The sequence below is a fragment of the Gymnogyps californianus genome, chromosome 6, assembly GCF_018139145.2.
Source record: "Gymnogyps californianus isolate 813 chromosome 6, ASM1813914v2, whole genome shotgun sequence".
Taxonomy (NCBI): Eukaryota; Metazoa; Chordata; class Aves; order Accipitriformes; family Cathartidae; genus Gymnogyps; species Gymnogyps californianus.
Window position 1 is genome coordinate 31,521,065 of NC_059476.1, and position 21,436 is coordinate 31,542,500.

Below are 21,436 nucleotides of genomic sequence, written 5' to 3' on the forward strand. Positions count from 1 at the left end.
TAGTTTTGAGCTATCTGGGAGAGATTTAATATTAATGGTTTTTTTGTCTGCAGCCCTTTTAGTCCCCAGCTGAAATGGCTTTTGATAGAAGGGCCTTAGTCAATGACTGTTTTGAGAGAACAGTGCGACTCCCACAGATTTTATTAAATATTGGACATGTATCTCAAACAAGATTTATTTATGCAATATACTGTCTTCCCAATTACACAGTATATTATACAATGGAAATTATGAAATGTTTCCTTCTCATAAAAACATGCTACATGATATGGTCATAAAGACAGAGTGAATGAAATGCTAGAAATAGAGCCTTTCCCTCCCACACACTAGCAAGAATTATAATAGTTTGAGTAACGAAATGTAAAATTCATTTGTGAGCCAAGCTTGTGTGTGCTATTGGATCCTAAAAAGAGCCTGAAGAAACTTCAGAGAGTTTCCAATAAATGAGTCTGTTGAATCTGAACTGTATGTACTGGACATTGGAATACTTCCCCATTCTATCTTATTTTTGGAAACCAAATGTAAAAGATTCCCAAACAAACATGTACATGTAACAGGTGACCTGAGGTGTGGAGCTCATGCATCTACCTTCTCCTTAGAGAAAAACAGATCTAGACTCTCTCTTGAATAGCTCCTCTCTGTTCCATTAAAATGTTGTAGAGACAGAATCATTTAATCTGTAATGAAGATCTGACGACATAAGGAACATTAGGCATCCTGAGAGACCACATGGTCCTTCAACCCTTCTCTGTCTTTCAGTAGTGAAGCAATAAGTGAATACTATAGTTGATTTTTTTCTCCATATTCTCATGGAGCAAGACTATTTTTCTCATTTTACAAACGAGGAACTAAAACTTAACAGAATTGCTCATGGTCAAAAAGAAGGTCCACGGCAGGGCAAAGAACTGAAATAAGCTCTCCTGAATCCCAACTGAGTATCTGAAATATCAGCTCACCCTCTTTAATATGAGATTATGGATTTTTTAATAAATATTACTATTCAGTTTATCAGTATTTTCCTGTATTGATCATCCAATGATCTTCTATAGAACCTGACAGATATATACTGGCCTTTTTTCAAAGAGGAAATAGTTATTAAGACTTACAGATTATTAGGGTCTATATCTATTGAAATTTAAAATTCTGTTTTTCTAGTAGTATATTGTGGATTTGCAGGACTTGTCCTTATTAGATTTACAATAGCTTTCATCCTAACATGTACTTATATTTACATAAACATATTTGTCTACAAATAAAATTTCCTTTTACGAAGTAGAAGTCACAAAATAATTTAAAAAAAAAACCTCTTATAGGGTGTCTGGGAGTAAAGTTGTGTGAAAGGTATTTCATAATTGCCTTCCAAACATTTTTGTCTCAAAGGCACGAGATACTGACACCGTTGGAAACTGGACACTGAGCTAGATTAACTGCTGTTCTGATCCACTGAGGCTATTTCTACCTTTCTGTGTTTGCAGCTGAGAATTTTTCCATGGTCAGATGAATATAAAACTATCGTTTGTCTTTTTTTCCCCCCAAGCTATATTTTTGTTATCTTAACAAAGACACCATAAGACACACAAAGAAATCACAGGCAGTTAACTGGAGAGGACAGAAGACAACTATCATGCCGGCTGAGTTAAAACTTTAGCTTGGGATCAGAAAAAAAGGGGTAGAAGAGCTAGTCTCTCTTTTTCAGCCACTGTAGTTAAGAATGTGAGCAGCCCACGCCAAAACGATTGCAATATATCCTACTAGTATGTCTGCTTTCCAAAACAGGGAAATAGATTTCTCCCAGAAGGCATCCTGGTTTGTGCAGACAGTGCCACAGAATAGGAAAAGCATTATCATATATTCAGTGGAAGAAAAAACAACCAGCAACTCATTCTCAACAAGTAGTATGGAACTCAATCAAAGCAGCTCACTAAAATCAAAGCAAATACCTCCTATGGATGCATTTTAGTGGCATCTACTGGTATGCTGTTATATTTAACAGTCAAATAATAAATGCAACTGGAAATACAGCAGCATCGGTGTTGGTGAAAGTGCAGATAACTCTTTTCCAAGATTTACATAGTGATATTTGGCATGCAAGTATATGTACTCCAATTTATCTTATTGGTAAACATATAACTTTAATAAGAACAAAGACTGCAAAGTTCTGAGTTTGTGGAGCAATTAGAGCTGGGATCTATTTCAGAGAATTATTCCCTATCTTGGCCTTAAGTGTGCAAGTGGATTTATCTGAATGGTTCCCTCTAGCTTTTTATAGCCCCACTGGTAAAGTGCAGGTATCTGCCACCAGGCCCCTGAACAAGGCTTTCAGTTTGTATTTGTGACCGTTATCGACAAAACCAATGCACAACAAGTTTAGGTATTGTACACCAGGAAATTATTCCCCTTTCACTGAAGTGTTCTTTCTCATCGTGACTTCACTTTTCTCCAGGGAAGCCGAGAGAAGAACAAGAACCCATAGATCTCAATTTCAGCTGGTAGTTTTTTAGACTTACTTTTTAATTTGTGCACATTGACGATAAGAAAATTCATACTTTCTCTACATGGTATTATCCTAAGTTTGAAGCTGCATCTGAAATATACTAATGCGTCTTTTCTATTCAGCTCCTGAACCAAATAAGTAAGCGGTATGAATTAGAGCAGTTGTCATTCTTTCAGAATGCGGATTATATTTTATTTCATAAATTCTCTTCAGGATTTTCTTACCTTCCCTCTCTCTCATTTGTAATCATGTAACATTCTGGGTCAACTACAACAAATGCTTACGTGGAAATGAACTATTAGGAAGTTATTAGTATTTAGGGTAATTTTGCTGACATTAATGCAATTTAGAAGCAGAATAAAAGGAAGCAGTGCCAGTGCTATTCTATCAGCCAGTTCTCCAGCTCACCCTAAACAAAGCTCTGTGAGCCAGTCTGATGATCCACAGACCACAACTGAGTACCTCTGGGTTAGACGTGCTTGTTGGAAAGCCTGCTACATGCAAGAATTGCTTTTTCCTTGTTGGACTGAAGGCAAAGCAAGGGAGCAGTCAGAGGGAAAGGTAGCATTGTGCACTGGTACCTTGGTTAGCCATCTACATCAGCGGAAGGATGCATATGAGAATCTTAGGTGGCACAGTAGGAATGAAAGTGGCGGTAATTTCTGCCCATGCAAAAGTTAAGAGCGGGACAGGAACATGCAGAAGACTGAGATGGTAAAGACGAGATGTTAAATATAGGTCAGTACACCCCCCCACCCCCCCCATTGAATCTTGAGCTTTAACAAGCTCTGTTAGCTTATGCATTACTTTCTCTATGAACTGTTTTGAGAAAAGCTTCATGGTATTTGCTGATTTCATTTGGAGGTCTCTTTCAATTTTAAGTGAGTACATTTGAGTGGATACACCATACCTTACGGTCACCATCTTTGATCAATTGGTTCTACAGAGAACTGGCTTGAAAACAAGGAATTTATGATCTCTAAACTCATTTTTCCCACAGAACTTCCAGGAGTATTTTGGGGAAGAAAGACATTATATTTGATCAATTTTCCCTTCTGGTTTCACTCAGAATTCAATAGAGACAATTGAGTTATTTCACTATTCCTACGTTTTTGTCACTCTTTAGGTGCTAAAAGGTAGGTGGGGATCAGAATCTATTAAACTGATGTGCTTATTATTCTTTATTGCAGTTATGTTCCTTAAATGAGAAAGCTACCTACAGAAGTCTGCTTTATTTCATGGGCTGTTGTGGAAAAATAAGGTATATCTTTCAAAAGGATTTTGGTAATCTGATTAGCATATAGATTGGAACTTTTGGGCAATTGGGCAGGTCAGCAATGCTAATCATTGGAAATTCTGGCAGACAAAGGAAGGGGATCAAGGTGCCTTAGCTTGTCTTGGTGCTGTCAGATGGCTTTGATAAGCAGCAGTAGAACAAAGAATGTTATTGTGCTTGAGAGCAAATTTTAGTCAATTCATTTTCATGTATATTGCACAAAGCTGTTGATTAAAGGCTAACTGATTAAAGAAAGTCATTATCTGGTACCACCATGTACCATACCAAAAATTCTACCTTTTCAACTTTGCAAACTAAAATTTGTGCAAGTATCCATGTATTTTCTGATACAGGTAACGATAATCCCAGTCACTGAAACTCATGGTAGACACTGCTAAAGAAGCCACAAAATCAACTTAGTCCCTGTGGGAACCTGAGTGCACAAGTGAAAAACTGGTGTCACCTCTTCTGCCCCTGAAGAAGGCTTCAGACAGCTCTGTGATATGCATGAGTTGGACTTCTCAAAAGTGATAAAGTAGTCCCTAAAATACTTGTTCCTTGCTACTGAAGATATACTCCACACAGTTGTGCATAATGAGAGAAAAAACACGATGAAGAGAAAGTGACCTCTGTATTTACTACATAGCAAAAACTTAACTCTCCTTCCCATGCAGGCAGGTGTGAAAAGAGGGAGGCAAGGGAAGGAGCCACAGAACCTTTCTCCTTTTGTAATTTTTTCATGCATGAAAGGAAGAGAGGTCAAGTTCTCATGCCTGCTTTCCTAAAGTCACACTCTAGCCACGTCCCATCAGCACACACTGCATGCAGTCAGTATTCCTTCTGCAAACTAAGCACCCTAGGAGGTGAGGAGGAGACCATTTGAGTAGAAGGCAAGGCAGCAGTATTCAGGAAACGGGTTAGTTTAGATCAAACAGTCTTATACCACAGCAGAAAATGAGCATTTCCCTGTGTCATAACCAGACAAGCAGATTTACCTGGAAGGCCTTTTGGTTTTGATTTCCTACTGGCATCAGCTTTGCTGTGTCTTCATTAAATGCTTATAACACTATGCTTTACTGGCAATATTGGGAAGGGCAGGGGGTTAATATCACTACCCACATCCTGCGTTTTACTTTATTTTTGGCACAGAGGCTATTTAGAAGACAGTATTGTCACCAACCATTGTCCTCTGCTCAGCAGAACAGTCACAGTTCAAAATATATTCAGCATGGGACAGATATACCTGCCTATCATCAGTGCTATTTTAAAGAATTACATGACTCATCGAGTCTTCAATCAGGAACCTATTTTAAGCCTCCCTGTCATTAATTGAGACTAATTTTCCTAGGCAAAATAGCAGACTTCTGCAAATGGTCAAGAAACACTGCAAGATGGGGTTGGTCAATCAGGAGAAACACACAGCGAGATAAGCCTGGACATATTAAAAATAGGGCCGAAACAGGCCAGACTTGACCTTTTGCTAGATCAAAACTACTGGTTTCTTAAAGCTGTTAATGATTTCTTATCAGGCCTAAGTCCGTTACAGTGTCTAGCAATGAGATGTAGTAGAATGACAAATCCAGCCCAATTTCTCCACCTTACAGAAAAAGTCTGCCTCCTACTCAGGAGGCAAAAACAAGGCCTCTTAATAGTTATATAAAGAAAGATCTGTAACATTCATTTTCTGGGCTTGAAGATTGCGATGACAACATAAAGGCAGATTTTTGAGAAGTAAGAGTTAAGGAATTACTAGTCTAAATATAAACAAGAAACTAGATAGAAAAATCTGACTGGCAGTTTAATTAACAAAGCCCATCACTTGGGAGATTTTTTGAGGAGGACTGGACTAAGCAGTAGAAATATGCTGTAGTAAACAATCTTGCCTTAGGGATTAATGACAGCACCTTCACAAAAGGTCTTTATCATTGCAAAAGTTCCAAAAATTACCAACTATTGAAGAATTTTTCTATTACTTTTTTTCTGTAATTACATAAAGAATTGAAATTCTACAAGCTTGGAGAGTATTTAGATTCTATTTTGTAACCTCCAGGAAAAAGGATTACAACTATTTCTCTATCTGATTTCATGGTTTATATGCACTGACTTTTTATCATTAAATCCACTGAAGCAGAGCTAATGGGAAGGGGTTCCTTAATTACATCCACATTAATTTCATATCTGATCAAACTATGCTTTTCTGATTATTAAAAAATACCTTTAAAAATAACGTTACATGTGAACATTGAGATATAATCTAGACATTTTCTTTTCCATTATAGTACATGCACTAGGACTATTTGAAACAAATAATATCTGTATTATGTTCATAAAACATTAAGGATACACAACTCCTATTTAAGTGAAAACACTGTATTACTACTTAGTCAGAAAACCATTTAGTTTGGTTGAAAATTAGAACTGGAAGATTTTTTTACTTAGGTACAGTTGATGTTTATGAAAAAAAGTTAATTGCATATTGATATTTTAAATTCTATCAAAATTTCCCATATATAAATAAAATTCACCCACTCTGAACCAAAGTTTGATCTTAGCAACATTCCGGAAAAGTTAAAATGTTGCTCTTATTTCATGCAGTTATGCTGATTTTCCACAGGCACTGATAAGATGGTACGATCAGAATCTGTTTGTGTTCCCATAAGGAAAATATAAATGAACGTTGTGTATTACATGGCATGCTTACTGAATTGCTATGGTACTTATCTAAGAAAAGTGAAATGCATTTTAAAAGGAACTAGTGCTCATGTACTCTTAAATAATAAAAAAAAAAAAGGCGTTTTTTGAGTAAGTATGATAGCAAGATTTTTTTTCTTTTAAACACTCCAGTGTTTTGTTGATTCATGCAAAATCCTCCATGAATGGTAGCTTTTGCTTCCTTCTATAACACAGAAAAACAATGGGAGTCTGAATGAACTTTGTTCTTGTATGGATGGCTGATATCAATTCCAGATGCTTGGAAGCAGCAAAAAGTGTAGGAGTTTCAATCTAATCTCATGCACTAATCTCTTTGATCAGAATTACTGCTGCCAGATAAAGGTACCTAATTTGCAGTTTATAGAAATTAATGAAAAAAAAAAAAATATTGAGCGCTGTAGGCAGGGCTGCAACAGAGTCAACCTTCCATTGCAGAGACCAGTGTGTTATCACCAGAAACTTGTGCTTCAATCAGTGCTAAGGACTCCTAATGCAGATTGTTGAGGGCTAACATCAACTGTTTCTATGGAAACCACAACCAGTTTAATTTAGTTACATTTTTTGTTTCATTTAATGATCAGAGCATAAACTAGAAAGGGAAGTGACATTGCTCTTTGTGTACTTCAAACAGAAAATAGAAATATTTCTATAGAAATAGAAATATTTGGGGGCCTTTGGTATAGGTTTGCCATATCTTGACTGACACAGCTTAAAAGCAAAGCATGTTGAAACAAAATATCCCGTTCTAAGCACCAGCAATGTCTTGAGTGCCTTCGCCATGGGCACAAATTCATAATTATTGCCAGAGAATGCATATTATTCAAATGGAGATGCTAAATGATATTATCAATAGGTTGTCATCTAACATCTATGAATTACGCTTTGTTTTCATTCACATCTAATACAATATTTGTTCATTTCTGTTGTTGTTCTTTCAACTGCTTTGTCAGGTTTATTCTAATTCAGATAACTTAAAGGTCAGTACGAATTATAGGTAATAGGGGAAAGCTTTTTGACCAAATTTTCTATTGTGGAAAGAGAAGTTCTCCTTCTTTCAATAATCAGTTGAGGCAGTTATTGTTTTAAAACAGAATAAAGTACTGTGTAAAACAGGCACAAAATTATTTTAGTTTTAAAACCTTTTATTTCAGATAAAGCATGCTGCTATATACAGAAAAAAATGTGGGTCAAAGCAAGAGCAATACAGAATGGGCAACATATTCCTTAAAACTTACATATTCCTTAAAACTTACAAGATGCTTTTAAAAACTTCAGTGCACCAGTAGTACTATATATTCTTCTCACTCCTAAATCACCTCTAGCAAAATGTCATTTCCTCACAGATCCTGAGCAACCACAGCTATCTCTAGCTTTCATATAATGACAAATTCAGGTTTCTAACAGAAAACTTACAGCAATGGTTTCAGCAAATGACTTCTACTAGTATGATATATTGAAGAAATAGAACTTCACATTGCTAATATCTTATTTCAAACGGCATCATTCAACTATGCACACTAAGTATGTTGTACATTTAGCAAAGTCTAGGCCAGGCTCAGTCAGTTTTCCTTTTCATCTTTCTTTCTCTTACTTAATTATCTTTACAGCAGTAAAACTCAGTAAAAGTCTCATTCCTCTTCCTCCTAAAGAAATACTGTCAATAACTTCCCTCTCATTTTCTTCTAGAATTAAAGTCAAGAGAGCACAATAGTGATGTTTTCCTGTATACTGAAGTTACTTTTGATATAGTAAAGGACAAAAGCTAATCTACTTTATAGTGAAGAACATGAACCGGGTTGTATCATTATTTTTACTTTTGGCGACGGTGAATGGATAACAGGCTAACAACAGAAATCTACAGAAGACAGGCACTCGGAGAAAGGCCCTAGCAGTCTTTCCTGTGTGTGTGACACTCTTAGGCTCTAACTCAGGACAGCAGTTAATTTTTTACTGTAATTCTCTGTCTCATGTATTTGCCTGCTAAATGTGGGCTTTTAACTTTTAACATTAAGGATTTGCGCTGATAGGCCGTGATGCCAGTTGCGCAATTTGGCAAAGCGTGGGCTGTTACGTTCCGTTTCAAACCTTTCCCTGTGGCATGAAGAAAGAGAGGGAGAGAGAGAAAGACAGAGACAGAAAGAGAGACACACACACAGAGAAGAAAGAAAGGAGGGAGAAAGAAAGGGGTTAGGGACCATGGCTATCACTCCCCTGCCTTATAACTAGGGCAATGGCAATTTATTTGGATTTTTTCCTCAGCTTTCAAATCAGCGCAAAGAAGGCTGGGTGATCCTTTTTGGACCATGTATGAAAGGTTTTGCAGTTGTTCATTTCTGAGAAGTAACTTGATATAACTTCGTATTCTTTGACTTGTGCTTGGTATTACAGGGCTGCTTTTGCTAGAAATGCAGTGTAATCCCATTGTTTTCCTGCCAGCAGATTCTCTCGGCTTCCCCCCAACTGAGCAGTCAGTGAAAGTTAACTCCATACAAGAGCAAAATTAATGCAAGTGTTTTCCATTCTGTAATACCTAGGTCAGCCTAAATATATATCCTGCTGTCCTTCCTGTAAGGACCATCAGCCACAGGTTTCAGCAGTACTTTTCTATAGCTTTTCTTAGCATAAGTGAGTATAAGTGTTGACATTTGCATAAATATTTCTGGTCATTTGTGTCAGAAAGCAGAATAACATGGGATTTTCAAAGCACAGTCCTGTGAAGTATTGGCCACCTCCTGTGAACACCCCTAGCTACCTTTGACTGCAGACTGGGGCGCTCGAGCAAGTTGTAAGCAATGTTCAGCACCTGTCAGGATTGAGTCTTTTCTAGATGTTCTACAGTTTAAATTCAGGTTTTGTAAATAAAAAGGGGAAGGAGGAGGATGTGGATGAAAGCACAGTCAAGGAGAAGTATATCAAACAGAATGGAAAATAAAATGTTCTTGTTATTTGCAAAACGTGTTTGTTTCATTGCAAACAAGGTAATTTCCCCCTCATTATTTACACCCAAATGCAAGACAATTGTGTTAATGCAGCAGAACTTGAGAGTGAAACCAGCCAAACAGAAATTAACAGACTGGGCTGGTCTTACTCCTCAGGCTGAAGAAAGCACAAAACAATAAACAGAGTAAATGCCAACAAATTCACTGATATTTCTAAATCTTCTGTTCCTAATAACAGAGTGTCATGCACGTAACACTCCTAAAGGGGTCTTGATGTATGACTTCTCAAACTATCTTTTACGCTTTTAAGTAATTAAAAGATATAAAGTATTCCTAGCTGAAATGATGAAACGTCATGATGGCATTTTTTCAAGTTACATTGGAGCATACTAGCTACAGTGGGTCTTACCTGAAATTTAAGAATTCCCTTACTGCTTTAAAGATATACCCCTCCATTCAAGGAAAAGGTATTCAGAAACATCTGTTTGGCTTGAAATGGATACCATCTTTCCGGAAAATATTCCGTAACAATCATCACAACAGCAATGGAAAGTTTTCATAGCAAGTCATAATCCTATGCGTGCCTTCAAAATAGCAGTAGCATGAGCAATGGACAGTCATGCAATGCGCTCATTAATATTAACTGAAAGGAATACTCTGCCACCTGAAAATTCCCAAGCTTTATGGGTTCTGTTCAGAGCATATGTCATGAAGTTAGAAGCAGCAATCTAGAAGTGACTGTTTTTATGTAAAACAGTTCTGCCAAAACTAAGCTATGTGTCTTCCCCCCCCCCCCGTTTTTTTTTTTTCCCCAAGTGTTTGGAAGAAACCTGATCACCAGTTCATGCAGTTCTTGCTGACTACACTGAAGAGCTGACACAAAAAGACAAGAGAAAGCATCAGAGAGAGATCGCTCACAGCATGCCCCGAGACCAAAATTCCCCACGCTGTGAAATCTCTGGCAGTTTAAGTTTTGGAACGTGAAGGATTTTTCCAGAATGCCAGCACAGCAGGGGATTAATGCAACACTGAATCTGGCAAGACTCAGGTTCCACAGTTCCATGGAAACCTTTTGCTTTTGGGAGCCCAGGAAGCCTTGCAGGTGATCCCAAACTGTGAGCATGGAGAAAGGTGTGGTTGTACAGGCTGTCTGGAGTAGATACTGAAAAGGAGTTTCTACTCCATTATTGTGCTGGAAGAGTGGAGTTAAAGTATGGGTTCTGTGCATCTGACATAGGTCCTTCCATCCCGTATAAAATCAAAAGTGGCAGGGGCCTTGCCAAAAGATTAAACAGAAGGGGTCCAACAGGCCCAAAAGAGTAGCACATGATGGATGCAGGCATAACCAAGGCTGTTGCTACCAAATCTGCAGTGGAGTGTGTGAAACGTTTGAGGTAGGTACCAAGCCACCAAGATGGGGCAAGCACCATCACTTAGGTAGGAAGGAGACCCCATTTCATTCCTTGCACCAGAGCTTGTGCCAATTGCACTGTACCCATATAACTGCCTAGTATATGTTCCCTTCTGCCTCTGCTACCAATGAATGCCCTTAAACCTCTTCAGGTCATAACAGCTGTGCCCAAATACACTCGTAGCCATAACTGTCCTTGTGAAAAAAAGGATAACACAGTGATACCTCAAAACTGCAGAAAAAGTGCAAAGCACAGTGGATAGAGTCATGTACTTTAAGTTACACTGAATAGAATGTGCAATTTACACGTTGATGTGTTACTAGATAATTATTTGCCACATATCTGATACCATGCTAAGTTTCCAATATCTACTATTTTCCAAAGCCACAGACTACAGCTAGAAAGATTATTTCTTTGAAACAACATATTACTCTCAGATGTGCACGGGGGACTGTTAAGTTCAGCACAATGCTTTAAATCCCATCATAATAAGGATTTGGATGTGTGCTATTACATCAAAACAGATAATGCACAATACATTTAATAAGAATTAAGCTTGCACATTTGAGGGAAGAAATAAATCCCTGAGGGATGTAATGTCAAGCCTGATGTTCAGGCACCTGGCCATGAACTTTGGTGACCTGCAGTGGAAGGTTTATAGCAAACATAAACTGAAAGTATACTTGTATTTTCACAGGGAAGATGACATATCTTTCTCACTGATTCAACATTTGTAACTCACATTAAAAGCTCAGAACCCTTATAGAAGCCACATGGCAGTAAAAAAAAAAAAAAAAAAAAGAAAAAGAAGAGAAAGTGGATTGAGTATCAAACACGTCACAAACCCAGCCAGTGGCTTAAAGCAGCTGACGTGATATAGGGATTTGAAGTATGCAAACAGAAAATCAGGCTTGCATGCAGGATGCTCTGATTAAACTGCAGTTTTTAAGCTCAACATAAAAATCTCTAATAAATCTATTTCCTGGCTATGCAGGACAACATAAGACGATGATAAAGCTTTAATTCCTTATTATATCTCTGAACATATCCACTTTTTCAGTGTTTTTGGTGGAGCATATGAAACAAATACATTTATCCACTAGCAAAAGCAGTCCTGTGCTTCCATATTCTACAAATTTGGGTTATAGTTATTCCAAACAAAACATAAGCAAATGATTATGGATGGAAACAAGTTCTTTGCTGTATCATTTCAAGAGAATCAAATGTCAATCACAGGGTCATCCAAATAAATTGCTCCCACATTTCAGTGCTATCATAACATTATGTATTTCATCCAGTTACACAATCAAGTAGTTACACAGGGCTTGGTCTTAGGAACTCATTGCATTCACACCCCCAGTAAAGTACGCGAAAGTTGCATGTGCAGAGAGCTTTCAGATTTGAACACACACTGCAGGAACTTTGCACTGTCTTTCCTAAAAACATGCTCATTTGTTATCCTTTTCATTCAAATGCCTCTCACTGATAGCATTTTAATTTTAGTGATTTTTAAGTAAATGTATTAGAATATTTTAAGACAAAAAGATAATAATGTACATTCATTTTAATACTGTTTTAAAACATTATTTGGTTATCAGTAAGGAGAAAGCCATATTTTTCACAGGGAGTTGCCTACCTTGACCTCCTCAGGGCTTCTTCATCTGGATCTTGCACTGCAGGCAAAAAAATGTTTCAATTAAAAAAGAAAGGAAGGAATTGGCTTTATGATGAAATTGTAAGAAGTTCTTTAGAAACGTATTAAAAGCCTATCTAAAGGTGCCTTCATGCTGACTTTGCCACAGTGGATTTTGTAAGAACAGCATGAAGAAGAACAGTTCCCTAGAGCTAGGAAGAAGGACGTTAGTAGGAAAGTAACTATTACAACTACTTTCTCATTCATTTATTAGCAATGTTTCACAGCTGTAGGCAATGATTCTACAGAGAGGGCCTGCTGTTTTGTAGGAAAGCATGAGAGGCAGCAGCAGATTCATATGAGGAGGAAATACTAAGTATTTCCCCCGGATGTGGGAAAGGTCCCTGAACTTCCTTCTCTCTAGATCAGAAACAAGCTCTGAGGTTGGTACCAGGTGGTCAGAAAAACATTTCCATAGGCAACAAGCAACAAAGTTCAAGCTCCCATGACATTCATAGCAGATCTAGGTTTAGATAACAGGGCTGATAGAACCATAGGTTCAATACAGTGATCCATGATTTTTTTTGACCTCTGGAAGTCACTTCTTCAAAAGACTGTTACAAGAGACATAAGTTGTTTATCTTTTTTTCTAATGAATGGACAGCTTTTTATGTCTAGGCTGCTGGAAAAGGAAAGATTACACTGCAGAGATTTGATTTGTAAGTAAGAACAACTATGGGGTCCCAAAGGCTCTTTTACTGTATAGTCTGTTATACTTTTATGGTGAGACCCCTGGCAGATCAAAGAATTTTCTTCATAAAGCATAAGGTGAGATTGAACACTTGGATTTCCTAGTTCCCTCAAGTTACATCCAGGGTTCTCTGATCTGTCCCTCACTGACAATGACTACAAGCTGGACATGAGTCTTCCTTGAGTATCAGTTGCTAATACTAGGGTAAGAAAATAAAAACATGAATCTAAAATCAGGACGAGGGGGATGTTTTGTTATTCGACTTACTGTACTCCGTTCCAGTCATCTGGGCAAGGATGCGGAAAGACCTAGACTGCAGGTTGGCAGAACGGCGACTCCAGTCTTCGGTTTCATCTTCAGGCTTGTTCTGAGTTTTAAGCACAGCCTGATACACAGGAGAGGCACTGTCTACGTGAGTATCTTTAATAGGAAGGGTACTGCAATTCAGAAAACATAGATCAATTTTATATGACTTAAGAATGTTACGGCTCATTCTATCTTTGAAACAGCCTGTTATCATTCTAATCAGCATATTCAAAACAGTGTGAAAATGCTTGGAAATATCTGTTCATGATTCCTCAGCCAATGCAGCCACAAGCTTACGGTGGTTAGAATAATGTGTGGTGATAAAGGAGAGTATGCCAGGCAAAAACATTTATTTTTCTGAGCATTCTTGTCCCATATTATTTCTTATAAAAACGGCTTCGTGTTGATACTGGTTTATGTTATGTCTTATTACAGTTTTGGGCCACTGTATTTTAAGGTTGCAATTAGAAATTAAAAATGTATTTCATTATAAAAATAATGTGATAGGCTTTTACAGCTTTTTCTAGAGATGATTATTCTTTGCCAAACTCTGAATTAAACTTCCAGCTGCCATAACTCTGGATTCATTGTCTACTAAACATGTGAAGCATAAGAAGTCTAGACTTGTACTCAAGACTTGCATACATATTTTGTATCTGAAGTCTTTAACAGCAGAATGTATCTCAGAATGTTACGACATCTCTGATCACCTTACAAAGTGACATATCCAGGAAGAAACTTCCAATTTTGCACACCTAAAGTCAAAGCTATGAAGCTCTGTAGCACAAGTGAGGTAACCTCTCTTTGATTTATGATGCAAGCTAGAAACAGACTTAGTAACTTAATAGCTTTTTTCTCCCTGCGAAAATAACTTCTGCATAGCATACAGTTAAAATTAAATACTAACAGAGCTGCAGAAATATACACTGAGGGGATGATGTGTGCTTGGAGTAACTTGGCTCCATGACTTCTCTAAATACAAGGTCTATTTTTGAAGCAAGTGATTTATTGTAACAGCTTTAACATGCTATTCCATATAGAGCTTTGCAAGCAGCATGCTCAACTTCATGAAAATTGAGAAATGGCTCTGTTAAAAGTTAAGGGCCATTTGGTCCAACTAAGTCACTGCCATAAAGTTCCAGGAGCAGTCACCTGCTATAAAAGTTGCTTCCTTGGTTCAGGCTCAAAGTTAGTGTTCTCTGAGATACCATGGTGCAGAGGAAATCTACAGAGGAGCCTGAGAGGAATCATGAAAAAGCCAAGCAGCATGTCTGATATCCTACATACAGCAATAACATACACTGTAAAAATAAAAAATTAAGTGCCTTAAATATCAGTATTTTCCAGCTGACACACTCCTCTTCTTCAACACTGAATAATATATGCTGTTTTAATGGATTTGCACCTAACAACAGCATGGGATGTGTTCTTCAAGTAAGACTGCAAGGGACTCGGAAACGTGGTGTGTGCTTATATATGCTACGGACCCAAAAGCACCCCACCTCTTTAGGATTTTTTTTTTATTAGAGGAGTGTTTATATTCCTTATAACCCCCAGTATATGCAAACTTCTCACTTTCTGGAGGACCCAGCAGGGTACAAAAGCCAGTTATTTTTCTTTTATATGTTTCAGCACAATCACCTACGTGATGGAGCATAGCTTAGAAAAAACCCTGACTCTTTAGTTTAAGCTCTGCCACAAAACATAAAAGTTACGTAAAAAAGTCTCTCAGCGTGGAAGATGCCCTGTAGGAGGAAGCGGCATTTTCCAGCTCCTTTTTTAGCTCATGTTTCCTAGACCGCTATCTTTAAAATATCTGAACACTAGCAGGTATGGAAAGCTTAATGTGGACTTGTTTGTTTTGGGAAGGGTGTGCCATCAGTGGCTTCCACTACTGTTGCTCCTGTGTGCACCAGTGGACAAATTAGCACCATATCCTTCTTCAGATGGAAGATGGGAGAGAGAGCAGTAGTCTTCCTCTTCTGGCCCTTCACACACGGCAGAAGGGCTTGCTGAGGCAGGGAAGTAAGTGCAGATGCGAGTTCTGCCTTCTGCTGACTTCATGCAGAAATAGTCTTTATATGGGAAAGAGATACCCTGTAATACCAAAAGTCAGTCAGCAACCCCCTCGTGACCGTTCTGCTGCCACTTCTCACTCTTGGCTACGCTGAAAAGTTCTGTCACTGTCAAGGGTCCAGTTAAAGCTCCCCCAAAGTTGACCCAGTTTTCAAGTTCCCAGAGGCACTTCAGGCCTATGTCTTAGTACTGACGAAGGACACGGTACTCTGCCCTGTATTACTGTCGTAGGCGACTGCCTGGTTTTGGCCAACAGTTAACTTTATATCCCCAGACTTACTTTTTAATCCTGCTGAAGCTTAAAAAACTGCTGTACGTGATAGCAAATTTCACAGCTGCAGACTGTTGTAGAGTGGATAATAAACCACTGGATAGATAGTACTGCTGATTTCAACCACAGACTACTGTGGCAACAGCGGGGTGCAAGTCATGGACAGTTCAAATTCCTTTGTTTAAATCCTCTAGCTAAAATGCTTTGTTCTTATAGTATGACCAATATACAAAAAAGCAGTTTAAAAGTGTACGTACAGATATGCCATTAGCTCGAACGTAGTTAAAAAACGCCGGAGGCTGGACCACAGATTTCACAGTAGCAATGTGTGGCATTAATATGACATAGTAATATCCTTATGGTAGATGATTAAGGCAGGAAATGGAGCTTGGTGAATTAACCTTCCCTAGCAGGGTGAAACACGCTCCTATAAATTGAACTAAATTAATGCAATACATTGGACTATTTCCAACTCTGTCTTTAATGCAACAGGCCTTTTTTTAAAATCATAATTATATTGTAGGTGAGTAATTAGGACATATGAGCCACTCAGCATGGAAGTGTAAAATAGAGCGCATCGCTGATTATCAGCATTTCATAAACCTAAATGTGACAGTTGATTCTTACAGACAGCCTAAAGATGCACATAACCATGTTAATACCTCTGTTACACCTCTTCTTAATCTAATTTTTTTCCATCTGGGTGTGTATGTGCAGAAATATCATGCATCTTTAAGCATATTACTTTAAATTGATGTTACTGAAAAAAAATTCTTCCCAAATGGGTTAGAGCTTTTGAGGGTTTTTCATATTATAGCCTAAGGTATTTTAGTAGGATTCAATAAAAAATTGTCCCCCTTTTTCACATCATCATACAAGTCACACATTATTAACGTTAAAACAAGCTTTAAAGACAGTCAAACCTCTTTGAATAAGTAGCAATGCGATTTTTTTTTCTTGGAGTTCATTATAAACCATGGTTTACCATGTGAATCACTCCCTGGAGTCATTATTCAGATTTAAGAAGTAGATAATAAGTAAAAACTTAGGAACACTGCAGTGTTCTACCCCTGATGTAGACATACAACAAAATATTGTGACTTTGGATATTAGACTGATTCCAACTATTAAAAAAAAGCTCGAAGAGGTAAAAAAACCACAACCCCACAAACAAACAGTTCATGCAGACTGGTAAATTATCCAGCCAAGTTGACTTATTGTAGAGGATAAACAAGACTTCAGTTTGTACAATCACATTATTGATTCTGCTGCTAGAACTGTTAGATCTTAATCCTGATAAAGTTGTTGGATTTATGTCTACTTACATGACTTGTGAATTTGGCTAAAACTGCATAGTGGAATTTAGAAGAGGTTTGACAGAAGTGTACTTGAAATGTACTGACCACGTGATTTTACTGCAACCAACTCTTGGTTCTTGGTATAGCAAAATCAATTAAAACAAAGCAACATAGAGTGAGAAAAGATATAAAGTGAGGGCATTCAAATTTTTCTACCTCTAAGTTCCAGCATGAGGTCTGAATAACTGCAGTATAAATAATTTACACGCTTTCCTTTGTGTTTTCCATGGTGATCCAGTACGTGTGGGTTATTTTCTAAGTAAGTGACATGATCCTGATTCTGATCTCACTGACTTAAGTTAAAACATCACTGATTTCAAATGGTCAAACTAGAAAATGAATTCTTATCTTAAGCCTGTCTATTCTTCATCACTGATAAAAGAAGTAAGTGGTGTTTCCAGCTATTGTCTGCCAAAAAGAACAGAAGCCCTTTAGATCTGCAGTCTGAGTATGCTTACCATCTTACCTACACCTTGTGGCTTCAGGGCTTATCTTCAACATAAAATGAAAAGGCCAAAGAAGAGTAATTAAGTGCCAAGACCAAACTATAGGCAGAGGATTGAGACAAAATGAATCGGTACACAATTTGGTCTGCTTTCATACAACAAACTTCTCATACAAATATTTCTGCATTAAGCATAATCTTATCTCAGACTTGATCAACTAAGCAAAGTAAAGAACATTCTCAGTTTCTACTGCAAATTACAGTTCAGAATATCACAGAGGTCAAAGCAACACCTTAGGGAAATGAGTTACAGGTTTAATCAAATGAGTATCAGTCAATGGGTAGGCCGTTGTTATATCAGCACAAACCTTGCCTTTATATCTAGATTAAAAATGCTGTTAATTGTAATAAAAATATCTACTGAGAAAATTGCTTAGTCACTAAATGTTACAAGTTTAAAAAAAAGAAGTTACAAAACAGGCTGTAGCTCACAGCACAGTAGATTTAGAGTCCCCTGCACCTGACTGCACATAGGAATAGAAACATAGTTTCTTCTGGGGCCAGGTGAATGTTAGGCTTAGGAGTCACATTCCAAAACAAAGGAAAAGCTTAAACGATAGTTTATATAGTGGATCTTGCAGAAAAACTTTTTTTGCAACATTACAGGGGAGAACATAGTCATGGAGTTGTCTGCAAAGAATAATGTTCCACTAGAACTGTCTGATACAAAAGGATTAATGGAAATAATAATCTAATTTCAAAAACACCCATGTGATAGGTGGATTCCCTGTTCAAAACGAGAAAAAAAGTTAGAACAGAGCTTTTGCTAGTGGCGTTTAACGCAGCTCTTGCTGCTACTGGTGCAACGACTCAACTGTCCATCAAAATCCATTTTTTATTTTTTATCTATGTATCCATTCATTCGGCTCTTTTCAAGATATATGTATATACTAATATAATTCATTACCACCTTATGATTTATGATTCAAGCCTCTCCAATTATTCAGATTCCTTACTTCACAATTCTACATGTAAAGACAAATCCCTAAACCCCTGGAAAGTGTGCTGATCTGCCAGTTCTAGTTGCACTCTTTGGACTTCTCTCGCCCTATCTGGGATTTTCTAGAAAGGGCATTTCCCTCTCCCCGCAACACAGTGTGTTTTGATCTCTTCCACAGGTGGGAAAAGATGATGATGTTTTCCAGTCCAGCAGAGCCACTCCTGTGATTGGAACTGCATCTGAGAGATTCTTTTAATGTGCTGTTCATAAAATGAAAAGGATCCATGTGCTCCGCAGTGAAACTTTATAATCATCTGATCATTTAAACAGGTAAAAATTTTAAACATTACTATTTGCATTATATACTGTTACAGCATTTAGTAGAAAATGCCAATATATCACAAAATGTCTCATATAATCCATGCCTGTGAAAGATTCGAACCATTATAAAGAACACAGATAGAATGAACTTCTTTCATTGTACTTTGCTAACTGGAAATATGAGTCTACTTACACCTGTGGAGATTCACTCAGTCATGGTCAAAACCAACTAAAGGTATTGTTTGGGATCCATCATTAGGGAGAGTTGTGATGAACAACAGAATAATATTGGTGCAAAAAATCAGGGGGAAAAAAAAAAGAATTAAAAAAAAGAGAAAAGAAATGGCCAGTAAAAGGGAGCACAAGCAAATACATAAAACATCTACATTTTGAATAAGCCTGCAGCTAACATATTGAAAAGAAACTATGTTAAAGTGTGTTGCTACACCTATATTTTGGTGTCGCATGAAAAGAAGGTAAGTTCTATTTTGGGTAGAAAGATACCCAATAAGAGAGAAACCTGGCTACATTCATCGCAGATGTAATTTCAGTTAAGTCATAACAATTGTGGATAAGTCTATCAGATAAGATTACTAGAAACATGCACTGGAAAAGCAGAATTATTAAAGATCAATGGATTTTGCCATAGTCCAAAGGATATGCGTAAGACACATGTACAGTATGTAAACTAGGGATAGGGATAATGCAGCACAACACTCCATTCTGAAGAATAAAACAGTAGCCAGTACTAAATAAGTATTTTGCATTCTTCACGTATCAATTATAATTCTGCCCCCCCTTTCCCATTCTTTCGGAGTTATGCATATAATACAGTAGTTATTACAAAGCACAGTCATCATAAATGAAAAGCCATCCAATGTCATATACAGAGCACTAGATATATTTTTGTGGGGTTTACCAGTTCTAGGAAGAATACCAAAAAAGAAATGTTACATTTTCTAACTATCCATCCTTTTAACTTCAAAACGATGAAGTGCTTTCAAACACTATCTAGGATTGATTTGTATTTTCCTCGTGTAAGACACTCCAGAAAAAAGAGCCCAGGAAGAGCTGCTGTGTCATGCACGTAGGGACTGTTAGATGTACCATGCAGAGAAAGAGCATTCCACACACGGAAATAACCTTACCTAGCAAATTCTCCACCCTGGGCTTGTGCCTGGCCTGCAATTGCATCCATGATAGCATCTTGGGAATACATGCTGATCGGGGTGTTATACTGGGCGTGAATTATAGTAGCCTTGCCGCCTAGGCCCTTCACCTCAATGGGTTTGTGTGTAGACAGGGCAGAGTCCTTCAGGATATTGGGGTTGAAACGCTCCGTGAACTCCGTGCTGGGTTATGCAAGAGTGAGGTTCAACAGGGAAGGGAGGGGAAGAAAGGAGAAAGGCGTGACAGTTAAGTAAGAGAAAAAGCACCAACAGAGGAGTGTGCATGTCTGGTCAGGGCATCTCACCACAAAAGCTTCTGGTCAGAGGATAAGAGACAACATAAGTAACAAGTAACAGTTAAAAGCTGGCTGCGCTAACGGATGACATTTTTGTGTTGCCTCACAGATGTATAAAGAGAAAAAAAGGTCAAACAGTTATCATTGTATAAAAAATCATGACAAATCCCTACGTATTTATGTGATACTTACATATATTAAAATCCTATTCTTACATGCATATATACATATAAGTGTATACAAACATATACACGCATGCGCGTATATATATGCATGACCATGGACGTACATACAGACTGCAGAGAATTCCCAGTTTATTCACTGCATCCATTCATTCTTTCACAAGGGTCTTACAAAGTGCTAGGAAGTGCAATGGGGTGAACAGATGTCAGGTCCTCTATTATTTAGAAGGTTCCAGTACTTTCTGTCTGGATTATTAATCACAGTGAAATTTAGTACTTGCGCCTTTTAATCTCCAAAGCTTTCCTCACAAAGACTAAATTAATCTTCCCCAAATCTCTGTACAGCCAGCAATAAGCGTTGCTATAGCATGATAAATGCTCAGTCTCAGATCAAAGTATCCTACACTGCAATCAATGGGACAACTGCAGTTGGAACAGTAGCCGCCATATTTTCCAGTGGCTTCGTTTATGAGGAAGGATTTTTATTTGAGCAATTGAGCCGCGAGCAAGTTAACTGAAGCTCCCATTGCAACAGAACGAGTCCATTTAATGTCAGACTTCAGCTAAAGAGCACCTGGCTTCCTTGTAGTGCCTAGCTGTACATTGTTCTCATTCTAGAGTGAGGACTGAGTAATGCCTGGAGTTTCAACGAGCAAGCTAAACCTCAGCTGTCAGTCACTGAAGTAGCTGCTCTTTTCTAACCTATGGGAGATCAGATGGAGCTCTAGTCTGCTGTTCCTGTCCTGCCAGCAGCAGGAGGATACCAGCAGTATGGATTCTGTACGCTCACCGAAC

At 37.8% G+C, this 21,436-nt stretch overlaps 1 protein-coding gene across 2 annotated transcripts in view; it reads right to left on the reverse strand.

The window, feature by feature from the left end:
• LDB3 (LIM domain binding 3) overlaps nt 1-21,436 on the reverse strand; it is a 119,624-nt gene that overhangs the window by 34,537 nt on the left and 63,651 nt on the right. The window contains exons 5-8 of one of the 2 annotated variants that reach the window (XM_050899396.1): nt 20,143-20,346; nt 13,485-13,654; nt 12,470-12,506; nt 7,610-8,573 (exon numbers count right to left, since the gene is read on the reverse strand). In XM_050899396.1, the coding sequence (XP_050755353.1) occupies nt 8,477-8,573; nt 12,470-12,506; nt 13,485-13,654; nt 20,143-20,346 (508 nt within the window). In that variant the 3' untranslated portion in view covers nt 7,610-8,476. Of the gene's footprint in view, nt 1-7,609; nt 8,574-12,469; nt 12,507-13,484; nt 13,655-20,142; nt 20,347-21,436 lie in introns of those variants that run through there. The other variant, XM_050899395.1, reaches the window with a different exon arrangement.